The 20,984-nt window shown below is 35.3% G+C and overlaps 1 protein-coding gene across 14 annotated transcripts in view; it reads right to left on the bottom strand.

Moving 5' to 3' along the window:
- LOC105467990 (phosphoinositide kinase, FYVE-type zinc finger containing) overlaps positions 1 to 20,984 on the bottom strand; it is a 102,028-nt gene that overhangs the window by 1,850 nt on the left and 79,194 nt on the right. For 13 of the 14 annotated variants that reach the window (XM_071073318.1, XM_011717848.2, XM_011717855.2 and 10 more), the window contains 16 exons: positions 19,778 to 19,891; positions 19,290 to 19,398; positions 19,020 to 19,174; positions 18,278 to 18,368; positions 15,882 to 15,942; positions 14,891 to 15,028; positions 14,068 to 14,188; positions 11,564 to 11,659; positions 9,314 to 9,397; positions 8,334 to 8,431; positions 6,460 to 6,624; positions 4,469 to 4,528; positions 3,301 to 3,477; positions 2,795 to 2,898; positions 1,474 to 1,602; positions 103 to 364 (listed from right to left, as the gene is read on the bottom strand). In XM_071073318.1, coding sequence (XP_070929419.1) covers positions 103 to 364; positions 1,474 to 1,602; positions 2,795 to 2,898; positions 3,301 to 3,477; positions 4,469 to 4,528; positions 6,460 to 6,624; positions 8,334 to 8,431; positions 9,314 to 9,397; positions 11,564 to 11,659; positions 14,068 to 14,188; positions 14,891 to 15,028; positions 15,882 to 15,942; positions 18,278 to 18,368; positions 19,020 to 19,174; positions 19,290 to 19,398; positions 19,778 to 19,891 — 1,964 coding nt within the window. The other variant, XM_024788571.2, reaches the window with a different exon arrangement.

The following is a 20,984-nucleotide window of genomic DNA, read 5'->3' as shown; positions in this document are numbered from 1 at the left end:
TGTGAAAATATTCAATAAGCTATTAGACCAAGTTCAACAGAATCTTTAAAATTTGACTCTGACTTCAATCATGAAATATAAGTAGGATACTCATTGACTTACCTATAATTCCAACTACTAGCTCATTGCTAGTATCATCTCGCCCAACCAGCAAAGAATAATCTATAATGAGGTGGCTAGAAAGGAAATGGGAGTCACTATGGATTGAGGTTCTCAGCACAGCTTTGGAATGAGAACGAATGTATAAAGGGTTGTCTCGAACCATCTTTAGGAGATTTTCATCTAGCAGGACCACATCACAACTCTCTTTTCCAGTGTCAGTTTTTACATTCCGATTCCTAAGAGAGCCCTTCAAATCAAAAACCTAGGAGAAAGAAAATGCTTTGTCACTTATGTATGGGTTGCCACAAATTAGTTAATGTAAGTAAATCAAAAAGGCAGAAAGAATCCTTATAGTCAGTACCATTACATACACTCCAAAGTTTAACTGAAAATTGAATCATAAGTTTTTAAATGCATGTTGATATCATTGTATAGTACATAAAATACACAGTAATATAATTCTATCATTTAAAATTAACACCTAGGTACTCAATTACTGAAACATTTCCGAAATACACTGGCCAATTTAATCAACTTTAAGATACATTAACAAGTAACTCCAGAAATATATAATTGGATCACAAAACAGTGTTTAAAAGAGAGACAGAGAGAGATGCAAATAGTCTTAAGAAACAAAGTTTTGATACCAAACTCTGGACACTTACTTACAGCAATGTAGAAGAGCATAACGTAGGAATATTTGGGTGGTAGGAAAAGCAATGCACTCAAAGGACAGGGGACTTGAGTACCAGGACCAGTACAACCTGTAGTATATTCTACAGACCAATGCTGGTCAGCTGCTCCTGGCTCACTACGACATTAGGGAACTAGTGCCAGAATATAAATCAATTACATGATTAAGTATATTATTTAGTTCAGCTGACATTTTTCTCATAGAAGGTGTTCTTAGTGAAGAAAGCAGTGCACTGAATTACATTCTAGCACACACGTTCCTTATCTCATCACAGACTACAAACAGTTCAAGGACTAGCTCTTTGAAGAGTACTGTTTTAGAATCTAGACTAACCTGAGTCTAGGAATAACTGAGTGATTTTGATTAAGTACTTAATTTCTGTAGGTGTCAGCTTCTTAATCTTTAAAAAAGATGTGGGAAGTAGATCTGCCTTCTTATTCTACCAATTCTGTGATTCTAGAATATTGGATATGCTGTATTTTAAGACCGCCCCACAAGAATAATTCCTCTTCGTTCTTTCTCCAAGGCTGAGCAAGTCAAAAGTTAAATATGGGCTAGTAACCAAAGTTAAATATTTACTATAAAATAGGATGTTACTCTCTGATTCACTGTATTTAAGAACCAAAGGTACAAAAGGTTCCAGTAGCTAAATGCTTCACATAGTCCAATACCCTTACCTGTGCCATCTTTCTCCCATAGAAAAGATTTTCCATGACAAGGAGATCTAACTTCTTCTCAGTGTTGTTCTGAGAGTTCTTATAACCAATTCTGTAAACTCCAAGAATTTTGGCCAATGCCGTGGGCCTCTAATCAAGAGAAGGTCAAAATAAATTCTTATCAAAAAGGGTTATTTATAATTTAATACCAATGTAAGGATTATCCATGTAATAACTGAACATAATTTTCTATTAATATGACCAGAGGACTTTGAAAAAAACTCAAACTCTTGAATCTCAGAAGTGAGTATACCAGCAATGCCAATAAAAATATTAGATCCTTAACATTCTCCCAAGGAATAATCCTTCAGTTGATCAAATTCAAAAACTTCATTATGACATGTAATTTCCCCCAAAACTATGCAATAAATTACCATGGTAACTTCAAAAAAACCCACAAAACTATGTAACTCTTTCATGATTCTAAGATGACAGTTGGGTTGGGGTGGGGGGCACTGGTGGCTGCTCAATGACAAGTGGGCAAACCTGGGCCACTGGCTGCCTCTCTTTCTAGCTAAAGGAAGTATCCCCTTGTTTCTCAATACACGTTTCAGTCTCAGCAAAATTACCAACTACTGAATGTGCACCTAATTTCATCCAGTCGTAATGTCTTAAGTGATTTTTTATATAAACTAATTAAAGGCAACTTGCTCAAGATCATTTGGTTCCTCACTAACAAATGCAGGAAATACAGAGTTTAAGATCTCTGAGTCCTATAATACCTCAATAGCATAATAGAGATCGATTCCTGTCCTGCATATATCTTACCACAGAGAAAACTGCCATTAGGACTGTTACAGTTTGGATGTTTGCCCCTGCAAATCTCATGTTGAAATGTTATCTGCAATGCTGAAGGTGCGGCCTGCTGAGAGGTATTTGGGTCATGGGAGTGGAACCCTCATGAATGGCTTGGTGTCCTCCTTTTAGTAATAAGTTCTTGCTCTGAGTTCACACAAGATCTGGTTAGTTAAAAGAATGCAGCACTTCCCCCACCCCCAACCCCACTCTCTTGCTCCATCTCTCACCATGTGACATGCTGGCTCCCCTTGCCCTCCACCATGACTGTAAGCTTCCTGAGGCCCTCACCAGAAACAGACGCTACCAGAATTATGCTTTGTATACACAGCCTGCAGCACCATGAGCCAAATAAACATCTTTTCTTTACAAATTACCCTGCCTCAGGTATTTCTTTATAGCAACACAAGAACCGACTAACAGAAAGACTCAGGATGTGAAAAAAGCCACCAAACTTTGATTACAGACCACGGTTTCAGATTTCTACCTTTTGTTGAACAGCATTTGTAATATAATTGAAGTAATGTGGTGCAAAGTCGAGGAAAGACTGGACTTCCAGACGAGGCATTTGCTTCAAAATAAATCTATCATCTAAAAGGCAGAAATTTTATGTGTTTACTCAATCACGATATATATTGTAATCTATAATACATCATTCCAAAGATCCTAAATGATTGGGTTGTTTTATGATTTTAAGGGAAATTTTCTAATGTCAGTGAAAATTTTCATCAGAACATAATTCTCAATGAACTGAAGGGATCCTATGGATTTATGTAGTCAAATACCCTCTACTTTTGTCAATAACACATCTAAGTTCAGTTCTAGAAGATCTACTTTTCAAAACTACCAAACAAAACTTTATAAACACCTCTGTTAAATCTAGTAGGTCATAGTTATGAAAGTTCTTATTAAGCAATATCCTTCCTGCTGCATTTTCTGAGGGAAAGAGATGGAGACTACTGAACCAATCAATAAACAATGAGAAAGGCTCACCTTCAGTTGCATAGAAGGCAGCTCCTGATTTGCCTCCCCGGGCCTGCCAGGGGGATGAGTGGGAGAGGGAACGAATGAAATCTTCCTCACTGCTGTCGAGAATCACTTCACGCATCTTATGAAACTCTCCCGCATAGTAGAGCCGACAGTAAAACTTGGCATTAGCATCAGAAAATTCTATAAACAACAGAAGTTTTTTAAAAAAGCTTTACGACTCAGAAAATATCTTCCTCCTCCGCTCCCTCATCCCCTGCCCTGGCCAAATACAACCATTTAAGTTTCTCCATGATGGCATTTTGCATGTTAGATCCAAATCCCTATTTATCACAATTTTGTTAAAGTGATCTTCAGGGGGAATTAAAGAACATCATATGACCATCCTTACATATTTTCCAAAAAAAGAGAAAAAAATGAAAATCACACACAAAAAAATATGACTGAGTTCTAATTTTATCCTTATTACCTACCATATTAATATCATTGTACTTTTAGAGCAATGCTTACTAAATATCTGAAAATGTAATGTACATATTATTCTGGATAATACATTTCTGGCACCCATATACACAATTCTAAATCCAATTGTCAAAATTCTGTGGCTCTAGATTACATAAGTAAATGTTTTAACTATTAGAAATGAAAGCAGGCCGGGCGCGGTGGCTCAAGCCTGTAATCCCAGCACTTTGGGAGGCCGAGACGGGCGGATCACGAGGTCAGGAGATCGAGACCATTCTGGCTAACACGGTGAAACCCCGTCTCTACTAAAAAATGCAAAAAACCAGCCGGGCAAGGTGGCTGGCGCCTGTAGTCCGAGCTACTCGGGAGGCTGAGGCAGGAGAATGGTGTAAACCCGGGAGGCGGAGCTTGCAGTGAGCTGAGATCCGGCCACTGCACTCCAGCCTGGGCGACAGAGCGAGACTCCGTCTCAAAAAAAAAGAAATGAAAGCATAATTTACAAATAAATTATGCTTTTGATAAAATTTCTTTATACATTAAATGTATATTTTACAAACTATAGATTAAATATACCTCACATCAGCACACAGACTTAATATTCATTTCAAGAACTGGGACATTTATTCAGTATGAAGCTAGAATTCTCAAATAATAGAGTTGGCTCAACTGTAGTCCCTCTCCCCAAACCAATGATATAATATCTCATACTTACGAAGTTCCACATGAGGATTTATGAGTTGTTTCTTTTGTGTATCTCCTCCATCTACTTCATCTAAAAGGTTTAATATCATTAGTAAAGCCAAGGTTTTGAGTAATTATCAGTTCATTTTGTCCTTTCCTTTTTCCTTGATGTAACAAAAAAACTTAACAAATTAAAAGCAAAAATATCCTACTCAAGTTACTATCAAGCAAGCATAAGATATACAATTAAACTGTCTAAATGATTACAATAAAAATGTTAGGAATTTCAGTTTTTACATTAGAAAAATAGAGAATTTAGGTTGAATACTTTTTCTTACAACTGAATGATTCCTACAATGGCAATATAGTAACTCAGTTCTTATACCAAGAACTTCCATGGCTTCTTTATTATGACTATTTTCCCCATGTGTGTAGAATAATGTTTCCCCAATCGTTTGCACTGCTTTATCATGTACTAAGCTATATAAAATATGTATAAAATATTATTTTATAAAACATAATTTTAAAACAAAATTATATACCAGTTATATAACTTTATTATTAGCATATAACATATATAATTATACAACATAATTAACATATAATTATATATTAATATACTTAAAATATATTTTTATACATAAAATATACTAGAATCTATGTCAGAGCTATTTTTTTTAATATGTTACTGACTTGCATTGCAAGCCTACTACTTTCTAATTATTAGAGATTTGAAATACATCTTAATATCTAGAAGAACAAATAGTCCCCTAAGTTTCACATTTCAAAATAATTTTTGAAGCATCTAGGCCTTCCAAGGATGCCATTATAAACAGCTACAGCCCAATAGCAAGCAGCCTATAGAATACAAAACAGGTATCTTAATTACTAGTCAAAGTTTATTATAGCAGTTGTTTTTTTTGTCTGTCTGTTTTTTTGAGATAGAGTCTTGCTGTCACCCAGGCTAGAGTGCAATGGCGCAATCTCCACTCACTGCAACCTACACCTCCTGGGTTCATGTGATTCTCGTGCCTCAGCCTCCCAAGTAGTTGAGATTACAGGCATGCGCCACCAGGGCCGGCTAATTGTTTTATTTTCAGTAGAGATGGGGTTTCTTTATGTTGGCCAGGCTCGTCTCCAACTCCTGGTCTCAAGTGATCCACCCACCTCAGCCTCCCAAAGTGCTGGGATTACCATACTGGGCCCAGCAGTTGCTATTTTTAAAACTACTAATTCATAGACTAACCCAGAGGACACCAAACTATTTCTGTATAGAGAGAGAGTAAATATTTCACTCTGAAAAAGTTCCAACTACTCAACTTGCCAATATAAGTGAAAGTAACCAGATGATAAGTAAATGAATGGGTGTTTTCTCAATAAACGTTAATTTACAAAAAGAGGTCATCACAGTCTGCCTATTCCTGATCTAAACCTATACCCAAACACAATGAGGTAGATACACACATGCATACATACACACACACACACATTTTTTTTTCCACACTTTATTGCTCAGGCTGGTCTCAAACTCCTGGCTTCAAGTGATCCTGATGTCTCAGCCTCCCAAAGTGATGGGATGACAGACATGGGCTATCTCACCCAGCACTAGACATAATTTTTAAATGTCAAAACGAAGGGCAACATAAATAGCTGCAACTTTACAGGGACTTGAAAAGAAAGAAAACATTTGAGTATATAATACGAGTTACATATTGAGACAGATGTTTTTACATGTGGAATGTCACATCCACCTTGGAAGACATTGTTTTTGCCACTTTACAGGTTATGGAAACTAAAGATTTCTGATTCTACCACACAGTACACGATGGCAGTGAAATCTGAAACTAGTTGGACCCTCCCAGTGCCATGCTTTTTCCACTCTAACACATTGACAAGTGAGAACAGAAGGAATGCCACAGTTTCAGCACTAAGAATTATCTATTTAAGGCTGTAAGAAATACATGCAACTAAAATAAAAAAATGAAAGCCTAGAATAAGCATATTTATTCTTCTTTAACACACCTTGAGGCTCAACGCCTTGATTCTCGGTCCCCTCCTTGCCCGTCTGCCCAACCTGGTAGTAAGCACTATCTGCTCCACGTAAGGTCTCTCTCTTCTGGGAAGAGAGATCGGGGCTTTTCCCTGCTGTCCCTCTGAAGAAGGACAACATTCCAGAAGCCTTTTTGGCTAAAAATAAGAAGTTACATATTAATTTTAAGTACAGGTCACTGCAGATGGAAAAGAAAAATTTTCAACTCATTTCTTTATTAGCAGTAACCACTATATGAAGTTAATCAATCTGAGTAATGCAGATACTTTTGTTTGCACATTGTCCCACATGTTGTTACTTATTGTTCCACATGTTGTTTTTGCATAATCAAGCACCCTTTTTAACACAAACCACTATTAATAAAAACTTAAAAAAAGATGGAGGGTTAACACTCAGCTAGATGAATATAAAAATATGGGGAATTATCTAGAAAGCCTTTCAAAAATGTCTTTCAAAGGCAGTCACAGCTTAAGCAACAGGATTAAATTAGGGCTGAGTTCTTACAGTATTGCAATATAGTTAACTAAACGAACACAAAACAATTTCACAAGCTACAAGAATTCAGTTAAAGGTAACATCTTTGTGTCATTTGTGTTCCTACACTCCAACACAGGAAAAGATAAGATTTCCTTTTTAGCATCTTTCAAAAAAGAAAAAAGGCCATCAAACAGCCAATAATTTACTAAAGCTTGCTCTATACTTTTACTTCTAGTTTTGAGCTTCATTCATCATACTATTAATATGATTCTAATTCTTGCAAATTTACCATTTACAAAATTCACAGAAAATGTCAATCATAAATGTGCTTACTTGGGTAACAGACACTAGTATTGCCTCCTTAATATCCACTCCTACCTGGTTCCCTACTAACAGAATGCCAACTTGGGGGAAGAGGGGAGTGGGGTGGGGTGTGTGACTATGTGTACCGCACCAGGAAAGGATCATGATTTGTATAACCCAACTGGGACAATGCTGCTCCCTACTTTCTCTGTCTCTTTCAGTCAGGAGCGGCCATGAGCCCCAGTTCTGACCAATGAGATTAAAGGAAGAGCCTCTGCTTTCCTAACGAAAGAGAACAGCTGCAGTTTGCAACACCCTGGTTTCTGCCTCAAATTCACACAAAAATGGAACACTTTTAATATGAGGAAAACTTAAAGGAATCATAGAGAAACTATTCCCCTAACGGTGTAACAATGGTGAGCAGCTAAACAAATGCCAGCAACTGCCAACCTCCAGGTTTGGTTATGTTAGAAAAATAAGCTGTCATTTGTTTAAATCCTTACAGTTGAATTTTTTGTTACTTGTAGCTGAATGTATTCCCGACAAAGTCAGAGAAACACAAATTCAAACACAGTGGCTTCACCACTGTCTAATCTTAAGCAAGTTACTAAATCTAAATTTTAACTTCCTTTCTGAAAAATAAGGATATGTCAAATAATTCTTACTTGGTTATTAGGGGGATTAAAGGAGGGAATGCATGAAAATTTATTTTCATAGTGCCAGTAATACTGTAAAACTAAAAAGGAAAAAAAATGTATCTTGCATCTTAGGTTGTATATTTTAAACTGAAAGCTCTTCTAGGAAGCAGATCCTCCTTTTTGCATAGACCAAAGAGCTTCTAAAAGTTTCCAATCCAATACCTTGAACTTACATTTGAGATAAGAATCAACGAAGAAAAGCAAAACACCTATAAAGAGGACATATAAAAATATCTAAATTTATATTTCAGAGATCAGAAGTAGTAAATCATTGCCAGACGGTACTAATTTGTTTTTATGTATTTTCTTTTTCAAACCATAATTATAGGTAAATCTAATTATAAATATTCCTCCATGTGTAATCTTACTTGGTTGTGGTTCTGTTTCTGCTGTACGGTTTGTCTGTCCTCCACTCATTTCAGGTAATCTGATAGGGCTGCTACTCTTTGGTCTGCTATCTAAAGTACTAAAATGAGAAAAAAAAAAAACAAGGAAAAATTAGTTTTATACAAGTCAAACAGAAAATAGTAGGTACTCTACACTAATTACGTTGTATACTGATTTACTTCCTACTTAACCCCACCTACAATACCAAAGTCTGATTCATAATTTACATAAACACAGGCTAGAACACAGAAAAAAAAGTCTGAAATATCTAATATCTACTAGACTGAAAGTGAAATGCTGTAACTATAAAAATATATGGAGGAATAAATTATGTTTCCCAAGTCCATTAACACTATATCAGCACCCATAAATCAAACAATTACAGAAAATATCAATTCCTTTCTCTCACGCTAGTTATCGCAATGATAATTCAGATAAAATTTTATCATGTTAGTAGAGTTGGAAACTCTATTTCAGTAAGAATCATAATAATAAGCATGTGACAATTTCTGTCTAAAAGTCTAAAATACTGAACATGCCAAATGAACTGGTTTGGATTTGGTTTTTGAAGTATTAGGACCTTTACTTATTATAAACAATTCACAGATACTTTAAATTGCCAAGTCAAGCAGTAGCTTACCAATTTTACAATTTTATAAAAATAAAAAATAAACACCAATTTAGTTTTTAAATAAAAACATTTTTTCATTTTTTTCAAAAATGTCATTAAATCTGAATATACATTTAACTGCTATTGCAATTATCATAAAACTGCATTCTAAGGGACTGTTTAGTTCTTTTGCTATAATTGAGCTTTGTTGTCTCAATTACTGGCTGAATGAGTGCCATTATCTGAATCCTAGAAATTTTTATGCTGATAAAATGCTATAATAAAACTGAAGTACAAGCATATAGAAAATGATAACTAAATTAAAATAGTTTCTACTCAATCATGAATCACCTATTTGTTGGAAGCCCTTCTTCAGCACCGTTCCACTGAGTCACTTTAGACAATTCCTCTAAGGCATTTCGGTATTCTTTACAACTTAGGGTAAAAATAGGTTGAAAAATGTTAAACATTAACTTATTCTTTAAAAGCAAATCATATGCTTTACAGTAAGTATTGCATTACAGAAGCACAATCCTTATAACTTTCCATAATTAAATAATTTTGGTTAACTAATAAAAGCAATCAAGTAGAAGCTTCATGAGGAAGGTCAATGTCTTCATAGAAGGTAATACAAAATATGACCCACTGACTCATCAACCAGTATCAATATCCTCAACAAAGATTTTAAAAGCCTATTTACTAATATTTACATCAAATGACTTCAGGGACTGAACAGGTAACTTAAAAGTTTGAAGCCTCAGTATTTAGTACAATAGAGAAAAAAATAATATGAGAGTGCTTTTCTACTTAAAGTACTAAACTTTAAGGGAAAAAAATGTTTAATGTTCTATTAACAAAAAAGAAAAAAACAAAAACAAAAAAACCTGACTCTTAGACTAGCAGTCTGGGAGCCCTGCTTTAGATAAATGTCATGCAACAAGAGAGGCATGTTAGGATGTGTTATTTTTCTAAGACACTGAAAAAATATCTCAACTAGAATCCTTACTTCCTAATGGTATAAAAAATACTTTTGATTTGACTGACTCTCCTACCTTTCTTACCTATTAATATATTATGACTAATAAATAAAGTGAGAAGCTTATACTATGTTCACAGAGGCCAAAGGCAAAGGTTAAAAATGTATCATATGGAATCCTATCAAGGAAAAAATTCCTCATTATCTACATAGTAAACTCTAAACTCCATAAAGGCAGAGGCATGTAAATCTATCTTATTTACTCCTGTATATCCAATACCTAGTATATCACATTTTGTAAACATTCAAATATTTGTTGAATAAATGGACTCCTTGTAACCACTATCTAAAAAGAAAAATTAAACATTGTAATGCCTTCCAGTGGGAAAAAATTGCTTTAAACGTCTTAGATTCTACTTAAACTAAGTTCAGCTACCACCAAGATATTCTTAAAATTTAAAAGCTTTGCCCTTTTAGACATACTATATATATTTTTAAGTGGATATATCTTTAAGATACATAACTGTATAAACTAAAAAGTCAGAAATGTCTACGGAGTAAGGCATAAGAACAGCATTACAGTAGTACCTCCTCATCCATAGTTTCACTTTCCATGGTTTCAATTACCCACAGTCAACAGCAGTCCAAAAACATTAAGATATTTAGAAAGAGAGAGAACACATTCACGTAACTTTTGTTATAGTATATTGTCATAAAACTGTTCTATCTTGTTATTGCTGTTGTTCATCTCTTATTGTGGCTTGGCTAATTTATAAATTAAACTTTATCACAGGTAGGTATGTATAGGAAAAAACATAGTATTTACAGGGTTCGATACTATCTGTAGGTTCAGACATCCATGGGGGTTCTTAGAACATACCCTCCATGGATAAGAGGTGACTGCTGTTTTCCAAGCAGAAAAATTTTACCTCGTATGTAGAAAATGAGTGAATGGTACAAAAAAGATATTCAGACTGTACAGTGCAGGATGTTCCAAGTACTGTGTCAATAAGTAAACTGAGGGAAGGGATACAAGGGAAAACATATTTTAACAGAATGGATAGAGGATTTAAGGCTCTGTAAATAACTTGCCAAGTCAATTTAGTTATTAGGAGCTTACTTAGGAATCATCCTTTACTCCATTATTTGGGTACAAAGAAGATTTTTATGGACAAAAAGAACAAGCTGCCAGGCGCGGTGGCTCACATCTGTAATTCCGACACTTTGGAAGGCCGAGGCGGGTGGATCACCTGAGGTCAGGAGTTCAAGACCCGCCTGACCAATATGGTGAAACCCCTTCTCTACTAAAAATACAAAAATTAGCGGGGCATGGTGGTATGTGCCTGTAGTCCCAGCTACTCGAGAGGCTGAGGCAGGAGAATTGCCTGAATCCAGGAGGCACAGGTTGCAGTGAGCCGAGATTGCACCACTGCACTCCAGCCTGGGCAACAGAGTGACACTCTGTCTGGGAAAAAAAAAAAAAAAAAAAAAGAACAAGCTACCATGACTAAAGAGCATACATTTTTACTTATATTTAATCATTCTGCTTTATATGAAAGATTCCAAAAATAAGGAATAGACATACATAAAATACATAGATATCATCATAAGTCAAAGTCCCATACCTGAGAGCAAAAGCAATGATGGAGCTGGGTTCCTTCTCGCAGACTGCAATGGGCACTCGTTCATGTTCGTACATTAAATAGTGTTTATCTGGATCACTATGAAAATTTTTAAAATACGTAAGTTAACTAAGTACTGTAGAGTTAAGAATATAATTAAGAAAGCCAAAATGTATGCATATATGATAACTTGAATCATTAAGAAAGAAAAAGATATCACGAGAAAGTTTTTGAAGGCAATTAGAAAATTATCAGAATTAATCAGGTTTCAAATCAGAGGGTTCTGCAATAGTCACTCCAAACAAACCTTTCCATACTGCCAAGACTCTGGCCATACTAACCTCAAAAAAAAATCTACAATCAACAGCAGAAGTCTAAGATACTTTGTTCCATTATAAGCTAGAGAGAAAAAGTCTTCCAGAAATTGTGGAGAAGACATACTACTAGTTCAATAATAAACAATGCAACACAGCCACTCTACCATTATCATACAAAAAACCCAGTGTAGCTCCATTTCCACTTAAATTTTGCTCCCCTGACTCCAACCCTAACTCACCTAGGCACTGTTAGGCACAGTCAATTTTTATTTAGGTGCTATTTACTGAACACCGAACATGCCAAGGATACAATATGAAGAAAAACTATTTTTAAGGATCTTACATGTGTGAGATGTTAACAATATAATGGTGAAAAAAAAATTGGCACCATAGAGTTTACAGTGTAGTGGGGGCAAAGAAACAGACAATTCTATAAATAAATAAATATAATCTCTGTGGTAAGTGCTATGAGGGAATTGCTATAGAATGAATGTTTATCCCCCCAGCCCCCACAAAATTCCTGTGTTAAAATCCTAACCCCCAATGTTATGGTATAAGGAGGTAGGGCCTTTAGGAGGTAATTTAGGTCGTAAGGGTGGAGTGTTCATGAATGGGATTAGTGTCCTCATAAAAAAGATTGGAAACAGCTCTCTCAGCCTCCTTCCACTACATGAGAACACAAAGAGACAATAGCAATCTACAACCCAAAAGAGGACCCTTGCCAAAACCCAACCATGCTGGCACCCTCATCTCAGACTTCTAGCCTCCAGGACTATAAGAAATAAATTTCTGTTGTCTATAAGCAACTCAGTCTATGGTAATTCATCATAGCAGCATGAACGGACCAAGATAGGAATCATAAGAGCATATAATAGAAACCTACTATGACTGGAGCAGGAGGTAAGGGGAGGGTCTAGTACATTCTTCTGAGAAAGAACAGGACTGAATGATTAAAAAAGAATGCGTTTCACAAAAAGCAGTTTAGAGAGAAGAGAAACAAAAAGAAAAAAACTATATTAAAAAAAATTAAAAAGGGCCGGGTCCAGTAGCTCAGTACTTTGGGAGACTGAGGTGAGCAGCTCACCTGAGGTCAGGAGTTCAAGAGCAGCCTGGCCAAGATGGTGAAACCTCATCTCTACTAAAAACATGAAAATTAGCCAGGTATGGTGGTGCACACCCCCAGCTACCTGGGAAGCTGAGGCAGGAGAATCACTTAAATCTAGGAGGCAGAGGTTGCAATGAGCTAAGATCACACCACTACATTCCAGCCTGGGTGACAGAGTGAGACTCTGATTCAAAAATAAAATTTAAAAAATAAAAATAAATGTGAGAGCATGAACAAAGACCATAACATAACAGGGATCCCAGCCCAATCAAGAAACTCATATATTCAGGTCTAAAGTAGAGAAAAAAGGGAACTTTTATATTTTACTATCATGTAACATATCACATACTGTACTGAGAGTCCTAACTGTATCTTCCCAAAGATTATGAGCTCCTAAGAGTGATGGCTGTTCCTTACAAATCTTATTCTACATCATAGGGCACTAAAATAGGCACTAAATAAAAGTTTAAATACTGACTGAATAAATACATCAGTCAGTTAATAAAAAAGCAGAAGTCCTTATTAACAAAAATGTCCACTTTTTGGATACACTTGCTCCATAACAAGGGCAGCATTTGAGAGCCACATCGGTCAACCAGTGGAAGAAAAATAAACTTTCACAGGCAGTCAAATTTGAGGGAGCCCCATACAAAAAAGATGACATGAAAACTTGGACAAGTCACTATAGTTCATCATCAGTGCTAGGACAATGCCATGTCCCCATAAATCATTAGACGAGTAATACCAACCTCACATATTACCAGCAATATGTTTTTATAATTATTACATCAGTAGATACAGCCATGTATCTTTGAAAAAAGATATACAAACAAGTGTTTCCAGAACAAGTAATTCAAACATTTATAAGTAACATCGGCTAGTGCTTTCTTTATCCATTCATCCACTGTTTTATAATGATTATGTGTTCTACAAACTACATTGTATCAAAAGACATCTCTTTTACTATGATGAAATAAAATTGGGATTGAAAAATCATGCATCAGATAAATATATTAAAATACGCAGCAAGTAATTAAGGAAAAATAATCCCCCTGCTAAGAGCCACTGGTTTTAATAATACTTACAAAGGAAATGGAATAGGATTATAGCTATTTCCTGGAAGCAAATTTGCAAAGATGGCTTTCATGGTTGACTTTTCCTTTACTTGGCTGTCTGTGGATCCCAGCAAATGCCCATCAAACACATCTAAAATGAAAAATAGTCTACTTATATATTAATATTCAGAGAGAATAAAAAATATAAGCTGCTGACTTTGGTTCTTTTCCTTTCTGGATTATGGACATATGTATACTATACCAGTAACAGTTTAAAATTTCTGATCAAGGGAAAAGACCACTATGGGATAAAACAGGTAACAACAGTGACGCATACACAGCATTGACTCCACGGGACACCTGTTTTTTTAAACATCTCTGAAGCACTGTGGCTATTATACCTGAGTTAAATAGCAATTTTAAAGTTAATTTCAAAGTTTATACTATAATTTAGTAGTCACCGCCTAAACAGAAAGCAAGGCATGAATCTGTTATCATGAAGCAAATATCTGTCCTTAGAGAAATGGTTGTAATTCTCTTATTTTCATACAAAGCAGTAATCATGTGCCTTATGAAACCTAAGAAAGGAAGATCCCCAGAAGGTAGATGAGGATAAGTGACATTTTGATACTAAGATATTTACATGTCAATTAATGTAACTAAATGAAGTAACAATATGATAATAAGCTAAATCTAAAAAACACTTTCGGTAAGTGTAAACAAAAATTCTAAGGGATAAGAGTCTTATGTCAAAGAATCAGCAGATTTTCCTTCTTGGTGACACATGTAAATCAATGATACATCTTTCAGTCTTAGATTCAGTGAAATATGGTAAAAGTGACTTATCCTCTACCTTCAGAACTGCTGGCTGTATCTAGCTCAGGGGGCCCTCCTACTGACTGCTCAGACATGACTTCAGGTGGCGTAGGCAACTGGAGATGAGTAGAACTGGTGGAGCTCTGGCTGGACAAAGTTGTTAAGAAGCGATCCTCTAAAGAAAAACACAATCTTAAATGAGTCATTTACATACATAGTAAGTCCATGTCTACCTAATATTTTTTAAATGCTCATTCATATTCCTACTTCCTAAAAGGTAAAATTTTCACTTTTTAAAAATCATCTAGCTACAAAAGTCATGTAGCTCATGTCATAGAAATGGACACAAAAATCCGGAAAAATTATGTATGACTTGACTACAATCAAATCCTGGTAGCAGTACTGCAACTGACAACCAAGACTGACTCCTATCCAATACACTATCCATTATACCACAATGCCTACCTAAATATTAGTTTTTTAGTTTAATAGAGAATGAAATTAGGACACTGTGAGAAAGGCTGCACGCTTATTCTGGGAGAGAAAAAACAATTATAATAGAAAAATGCCAAGAATTAAAAGTTGAGCTCCTGGTTCTACAGTCCATGTAAGTGTCCCCACAAAGTTTCTATGATGACACCAAATTATTCAATGAAATATTGTGAAAGACATCTTAAGTCTAGACAATATTCTAGTGACATTAAAACTGTAAATTAAACTTTACAAGATTTTTGCAATGAAACCTGAGGACTGACTTTGTAATAAGCAAAACAAATTCAATTTACTTTTTTCTGTTTTTTCTTCCCCTAATAGCAGCCTTCTTTATATTTCATGTATTTCTATAACCTGATTTATCTTATTGCAATAAACTGTATGATAATCTGATAGGATTACAAGTGCTCTACAGGAAGGAAAGAAAGTCTATGAACGACAGAATCAGAAAAACTGCTCAAACAGTTTAAAACAACTTATACAATAAGAAATTTCTTTAAATCCAATGGCAAGTGATCACCAGACTCAGGACCAACCTTTTTCTCCATTCTGAAGTCCTGGAGAAATATTCCGTGGAGAGGCATCCATCGCACTTACCTGTAGAGAAGTAAATACTTTATTCTTATGGAAAACATGAAAATCACATTCAAAAAAATTTTTAATCAGTGAATCTTAAACTTTTTGGTCTCAGGACCCATTTACACCCTTAAAAATTACTAAAAACCCCCTTAATATTTTTAATTAGCTTTTGTTTACCTTAAAAATTTTTACCTTATTAGAAATTAAAACAGAGAAAGTTATTAAATCTGCATTAACTTATTTATAAATAAACTCATTAATATAACATATTTAAACATGTAACATACTGTACACACTGTCTACCCTTTAGTCACTTAGTAGCTGTCTTGGTTATCAGATCAACCATCATAGTATGGCAGTGCTTATTTTCAAGTAATCCTTATTTTAATGGTCCCAAAGCGCAAAAGCAGTGATGCTGGCATACTATTATAATTGTTCTCTTTTATTATTACTATTGTTAATCTCTTACTGTGCCTAATTTATAAATTAAACTTTACCATAGGTACACATACATAAGAAAAAAACAGTACATACATGTTTTAGTACTATCTGCTATTTCATATTTCCACTGAGGTGTCTTAGAACATACCCTCCTTGGATAACGGGGGACCATCCACTGTAAATATTAAGGGCAGTGCTACAGAATTTCAAATCAACTTTCAATCTTTCAAAAAAGATGATCACCTGTTCAATAATTTTGTATTTTCAATTCTGTATCTAACTACATGCTTACACTACTAGCTTTGCAGTTTCTTCAGTGAGCAAATGGAAAGGCCACCAGAAGTCTGTGCTAGTCATTAACAGCTCCACACTAGTTGGCAAATACCAACACACAGATCTTCAGTAGCCTTAATTCTTACTCTCACCTAAACTTCCTTTTTGTCTCACAAACATCTGTGTGTTTCTACACAGTTGTTTATGAGACAAAAAGGAAGAATTCACTATATATTACTAAATAACAAAAATATCTTAAGTACCTGGATCCATCATTCCATGAATATATTCTACAAATACTACACACTGTACAAAAAGAAAATACTCCCTCAAAGCCCTCATGATATCAGAACATGAAGCCCTTATAATAAGCTGACATTAATTCATGTGAAACGTGGTGTCATAGGCAGAATTCTAATATGGCCCCAAGATTCCCAGCCCTTGGTGTATACACATCTCTTCTCCATTAATCACATACACATTCCCTGACTTATGATGGTCTGACTTAAGATTTTCCAACTTTACAATGTCACAAAACCACTATGCATCCGGTATGCTCCTCAATTTATGATGGGGTTACATCCACATAAACTCATCATAAATTGAAAATATTTAAGTCAAAAACATACTTTTGGATGTTTTCAACTTATGATGAGTTTATCAGAACATCAATCTCTCAGAAGTTGAGGAGCATCTGGACTAATTTAGGTACTTCTGTAATTTTGCAGATATAATTAAGGCCCCAAATCAGATGACCTCAAAATAGGAAAATTATCCAGATGGATCTGATATAACCACATGAGTCCTTAAATCTGTGTCTATAGATCAAAGACAGAGAAAGTAAGTGATTCAAAGCAAAAGAAAGGTTTGACACATTGCTGTAGGTTTTGAAGATGGAGAGTACTGAATGGCAAGAAATGCAGGCAGCCTCTAGGGGTTAATAATGGCGTCCGGTGGACAGCCAGCAAGAAAACAAGGACATCAATCCTACAACTAATAGAAACTGAATTCTGCCAACAACCTGAATGAGCAGGAGACCCTGAGTCTCAGATAAGACAGAAGCCCCAGCCAAAACCTTGAGTTCAGCTGTGTCAGATTCTGAGCAGAGAACCTAGTCATGCTTGCCAGTCTTCTGACCCACAGAAACCATGAAATAAATTTGTGGTTTTGGCCAATGTTTCGGATAATCTATCACCGAGCAAGAGAAAACTAACACAGTTGAAAAAGAACTGACGCAGTTCAAATACCTTAAGAAAAACCTCTTATTTAAGCACAGAGATTTTAAAAACACCCAAAACTGCAGAGTATAAAATAAATGAGGACCCTATTATATACTCAGAGTATCCACGACTTTCCTTTGTAGCACTTGCTGTCACCATGATGCCACCCCCGGTGATGCCAGCAAACTGTAGCTTTTAAAAACATTTCAAATAAATAAATTATAACCGATCATTTTATTTCAGGTTATAACATAAAAGTAATCCAGGTCACAGTTCCTTGAAACTTCACAAATTCAAAATGGAAAACCCTACTGGATGTCATTACTAAAGTATGTATTAAACTATCCCTGCTAAGTATTATAAATGGAACTAACTATATTTTACCCATTAAGGACCAAAGACATGATTACACTTCACACCTTGCTTTCTTCCCCTTGTCTCAGTCTTCCAGGACTTGGAGGAACTGAAGGTCTCTTTCTACCCTTTTCCTGTTGGAAAAGGTCCTGCAACCTGTGGCCAAAAGCAAAACAAAACAAAAAAATATACATATATATGGTTTGTTTCTGCACCTTGAGTGCTGTTTATAAATTTTCTCTTTACAACTTTGAAATCACAGTTTTCCTGTTTGGATTAACCATAGTCTTTAAAGTTATATATAAATAAGAGTAAGTTTTTGTCATATCTAATTAACCAGGAGCATTTGTTATCGACCATTCCTATCGACTATAGTTGTAAAAAAAAGAATAGCAAATTATTATAAAGAAAAATACTTCTAAAAAATAAATATTGAAATAAAGGTATAAGATAAATATATCAATATATTTGAAATTGCTGGCCAAAAACCAACAGTGACTCATGGCATACTACTTCAGTTAAAAACAATTCAACAGCACACACATCTGAACAACACTGTTTCAAATTATATTAGAAACAGTATCAAAGGCTCTTCTCCTCTTTGGTTTTTACATCTTCACAAACTACCTAAAATATAGCACATACATTTTAAAATATAAAGAGGAAAGGAGGGTGATGGAAAACAAAAGCTTCTTTAACTTGAGCACAAAATGAAACATCCATAATTAAAGATTTTTAAGTTGTAAGATATCATATTAGAACAAATGTAGCAATAATATTAAAGAAAACCAGACTGCAGAATCACACCTGTTATTCCAAGCTTGCAGCACTTCACAGAGACTTTGTTTCTTGGCAATGAGTGACTCAAAGACCGACTGTAGTTGCTGAGGGGTATCTACAGAGGAAGACATGAGCCTTGCTTGCATCTTCTCAATCCAGTTCTTGAACTCGCCTTCTTCCATCTACAAGGAACAGAAACAATTTCCGGAGACAGAGACCTATACAGACATACCCCAAAATAAACTTCTATTAAGTTAATAAGTAACTTTTGAATTTTCTACCAAAGAAATAAATTACCTCTTTCTGTGCAAAGATATCTTCCATTTTTTCCTCTCTTGTTTTACTAAATGTTTCAGTTTTCAAAGATGCAAGTCTTTCATCAATGGCAAGATATACCTGTGAAACTCTTAACAATAGAGAGAACATTGAACACTTTAGAAAGAGTGAATCAAATTTTCTATTTCACATAAATAGAAAAAAAAGTTGTGCAAAACGTAATTAAAATAATGTTTTACCTAATTAAGAATTACATACAGTTTTGCAGAGCAAATAAGACCTAAAAGGATGTACTTCAAAATTTTAAGTTGTTATGTCTAAAAGAGTTTGGCTTCTTTTTTATTATTTTTCCATAAAGTCTACAATTTTCTTTTTGTACACCACGCATGCATAGCATACAATTAGAAAAGCTATTTACATTTTCAAAGAAAGTAAAATGAACAAACCTGATACTTTAAAATAGCTGTAAATAAACAAAAAAAAAAGATGATAAAAGAAACTGAACTTACTTTTGAAAGAAGTCCTTCAGATCCTGAAGAAGGGACACTTTTAATGGGGCCTGACGCTTAATGAATATTTTGGGGAGTGGAACACATACTTCAAGAAGCCGAATGGGAGAATAACTGACAGAAAAAAATACAAGGACCAATAGAAAATGAAAAATAGTTTAATATCTTGAATAGAGCTGTATCACGATGTTCAACTAAATCCTATGAGGCATAAGAGAAAAAGTTTCTATAAAATGGCATTTTAAAACAATCACAAAGATATCAAAGATAATTTTTAGCTCTTACAATAAATATGCTCCCCAATTCTGGAGGGATTTTGTTTTATCTTTCATTACACTGTAGTACCATCATTTACCCCTTGAAGTTATCTTTATCTGCTGTAAAACCAAAAATGATGGCTATAAACCATCCCTATTAATAAGGAAACTAAAATACCTACATCTAATTGTAGGCATTCAGTACCTCTCCAGCTCCTGAAGATTCTTCATGAGTCTTTTGTTTCCTTTCCACCTGAGGGTTTATACTGACCAACAAATGCTACAACCCCACTCCCTGGCAAGGCCCAACATGCACGGTTAAAAGCTCTTGCTTAAAAAAGGAAATAAGCTCTAATTAGCAAATATCTCCTGAGGGTCTATTATGTGCCAGACACTGTTTTAGGTGCTGAGGATATAACATTAACAATTCCTGTTCTCCTAATTCAGGAAAAACAAGATTCAGGTAACAAATAAAACAAATTCAAGTAACAAAACATATCAGAGGTTCAGTATATGGAGAAAAATATAGCAAGAAAGAGAAGCAGAGTGCTAGGATGGGAGAGTGTCAGGGCAGGTGAAATGTGAGCAAAGACTTGTAAGAGGCAAGGAAGCAACAAGCAGGTATCTGGGAATGAGCAATTCCAAGAGGGAGAACAAGCACAAGGCTCCCAGGCAGGAACCTACTTGACATACCTGAGGCCCAGTCAGGAGGCCAGTGGGGCAGCAGCAGGATGAGTGAAGAGAGAGTAGTAGGAGATAAGAGCAGAGAGGTCCTAGGCAGCCAGAGCAGGTAGACTGAAGGCCAGTAAATGGACTTTGGCTTTTACTCCAGGTGAAACAGACACCCTTTGGAGTGTCTAGAGCAGAGGAGTGGCCTTAGCTGACTGCCCCTTAAAAGAACCACTCTGACTGCTGTGTTGAGAAGAGGCTATAAAGGGACAAGGCCAAAG

This window comes from Macaca nemestrina, chromosome 11, assembly GCF_043159975.1.
Source record: "Macaca nemestrina isolate mMacNem1 chromosome 11, mMacNem.hap1, whole genome shotgun sequence".
Taxonomy (NCBI): Eukaryota; Metazoa; Chordata; class Mammalia; order Primates; family Cercopithecidae; genus Macaca; species Macaca nemestrina.
This window is presented reverse-complemented; position numbering and strand designations above follow the sequence as displayed.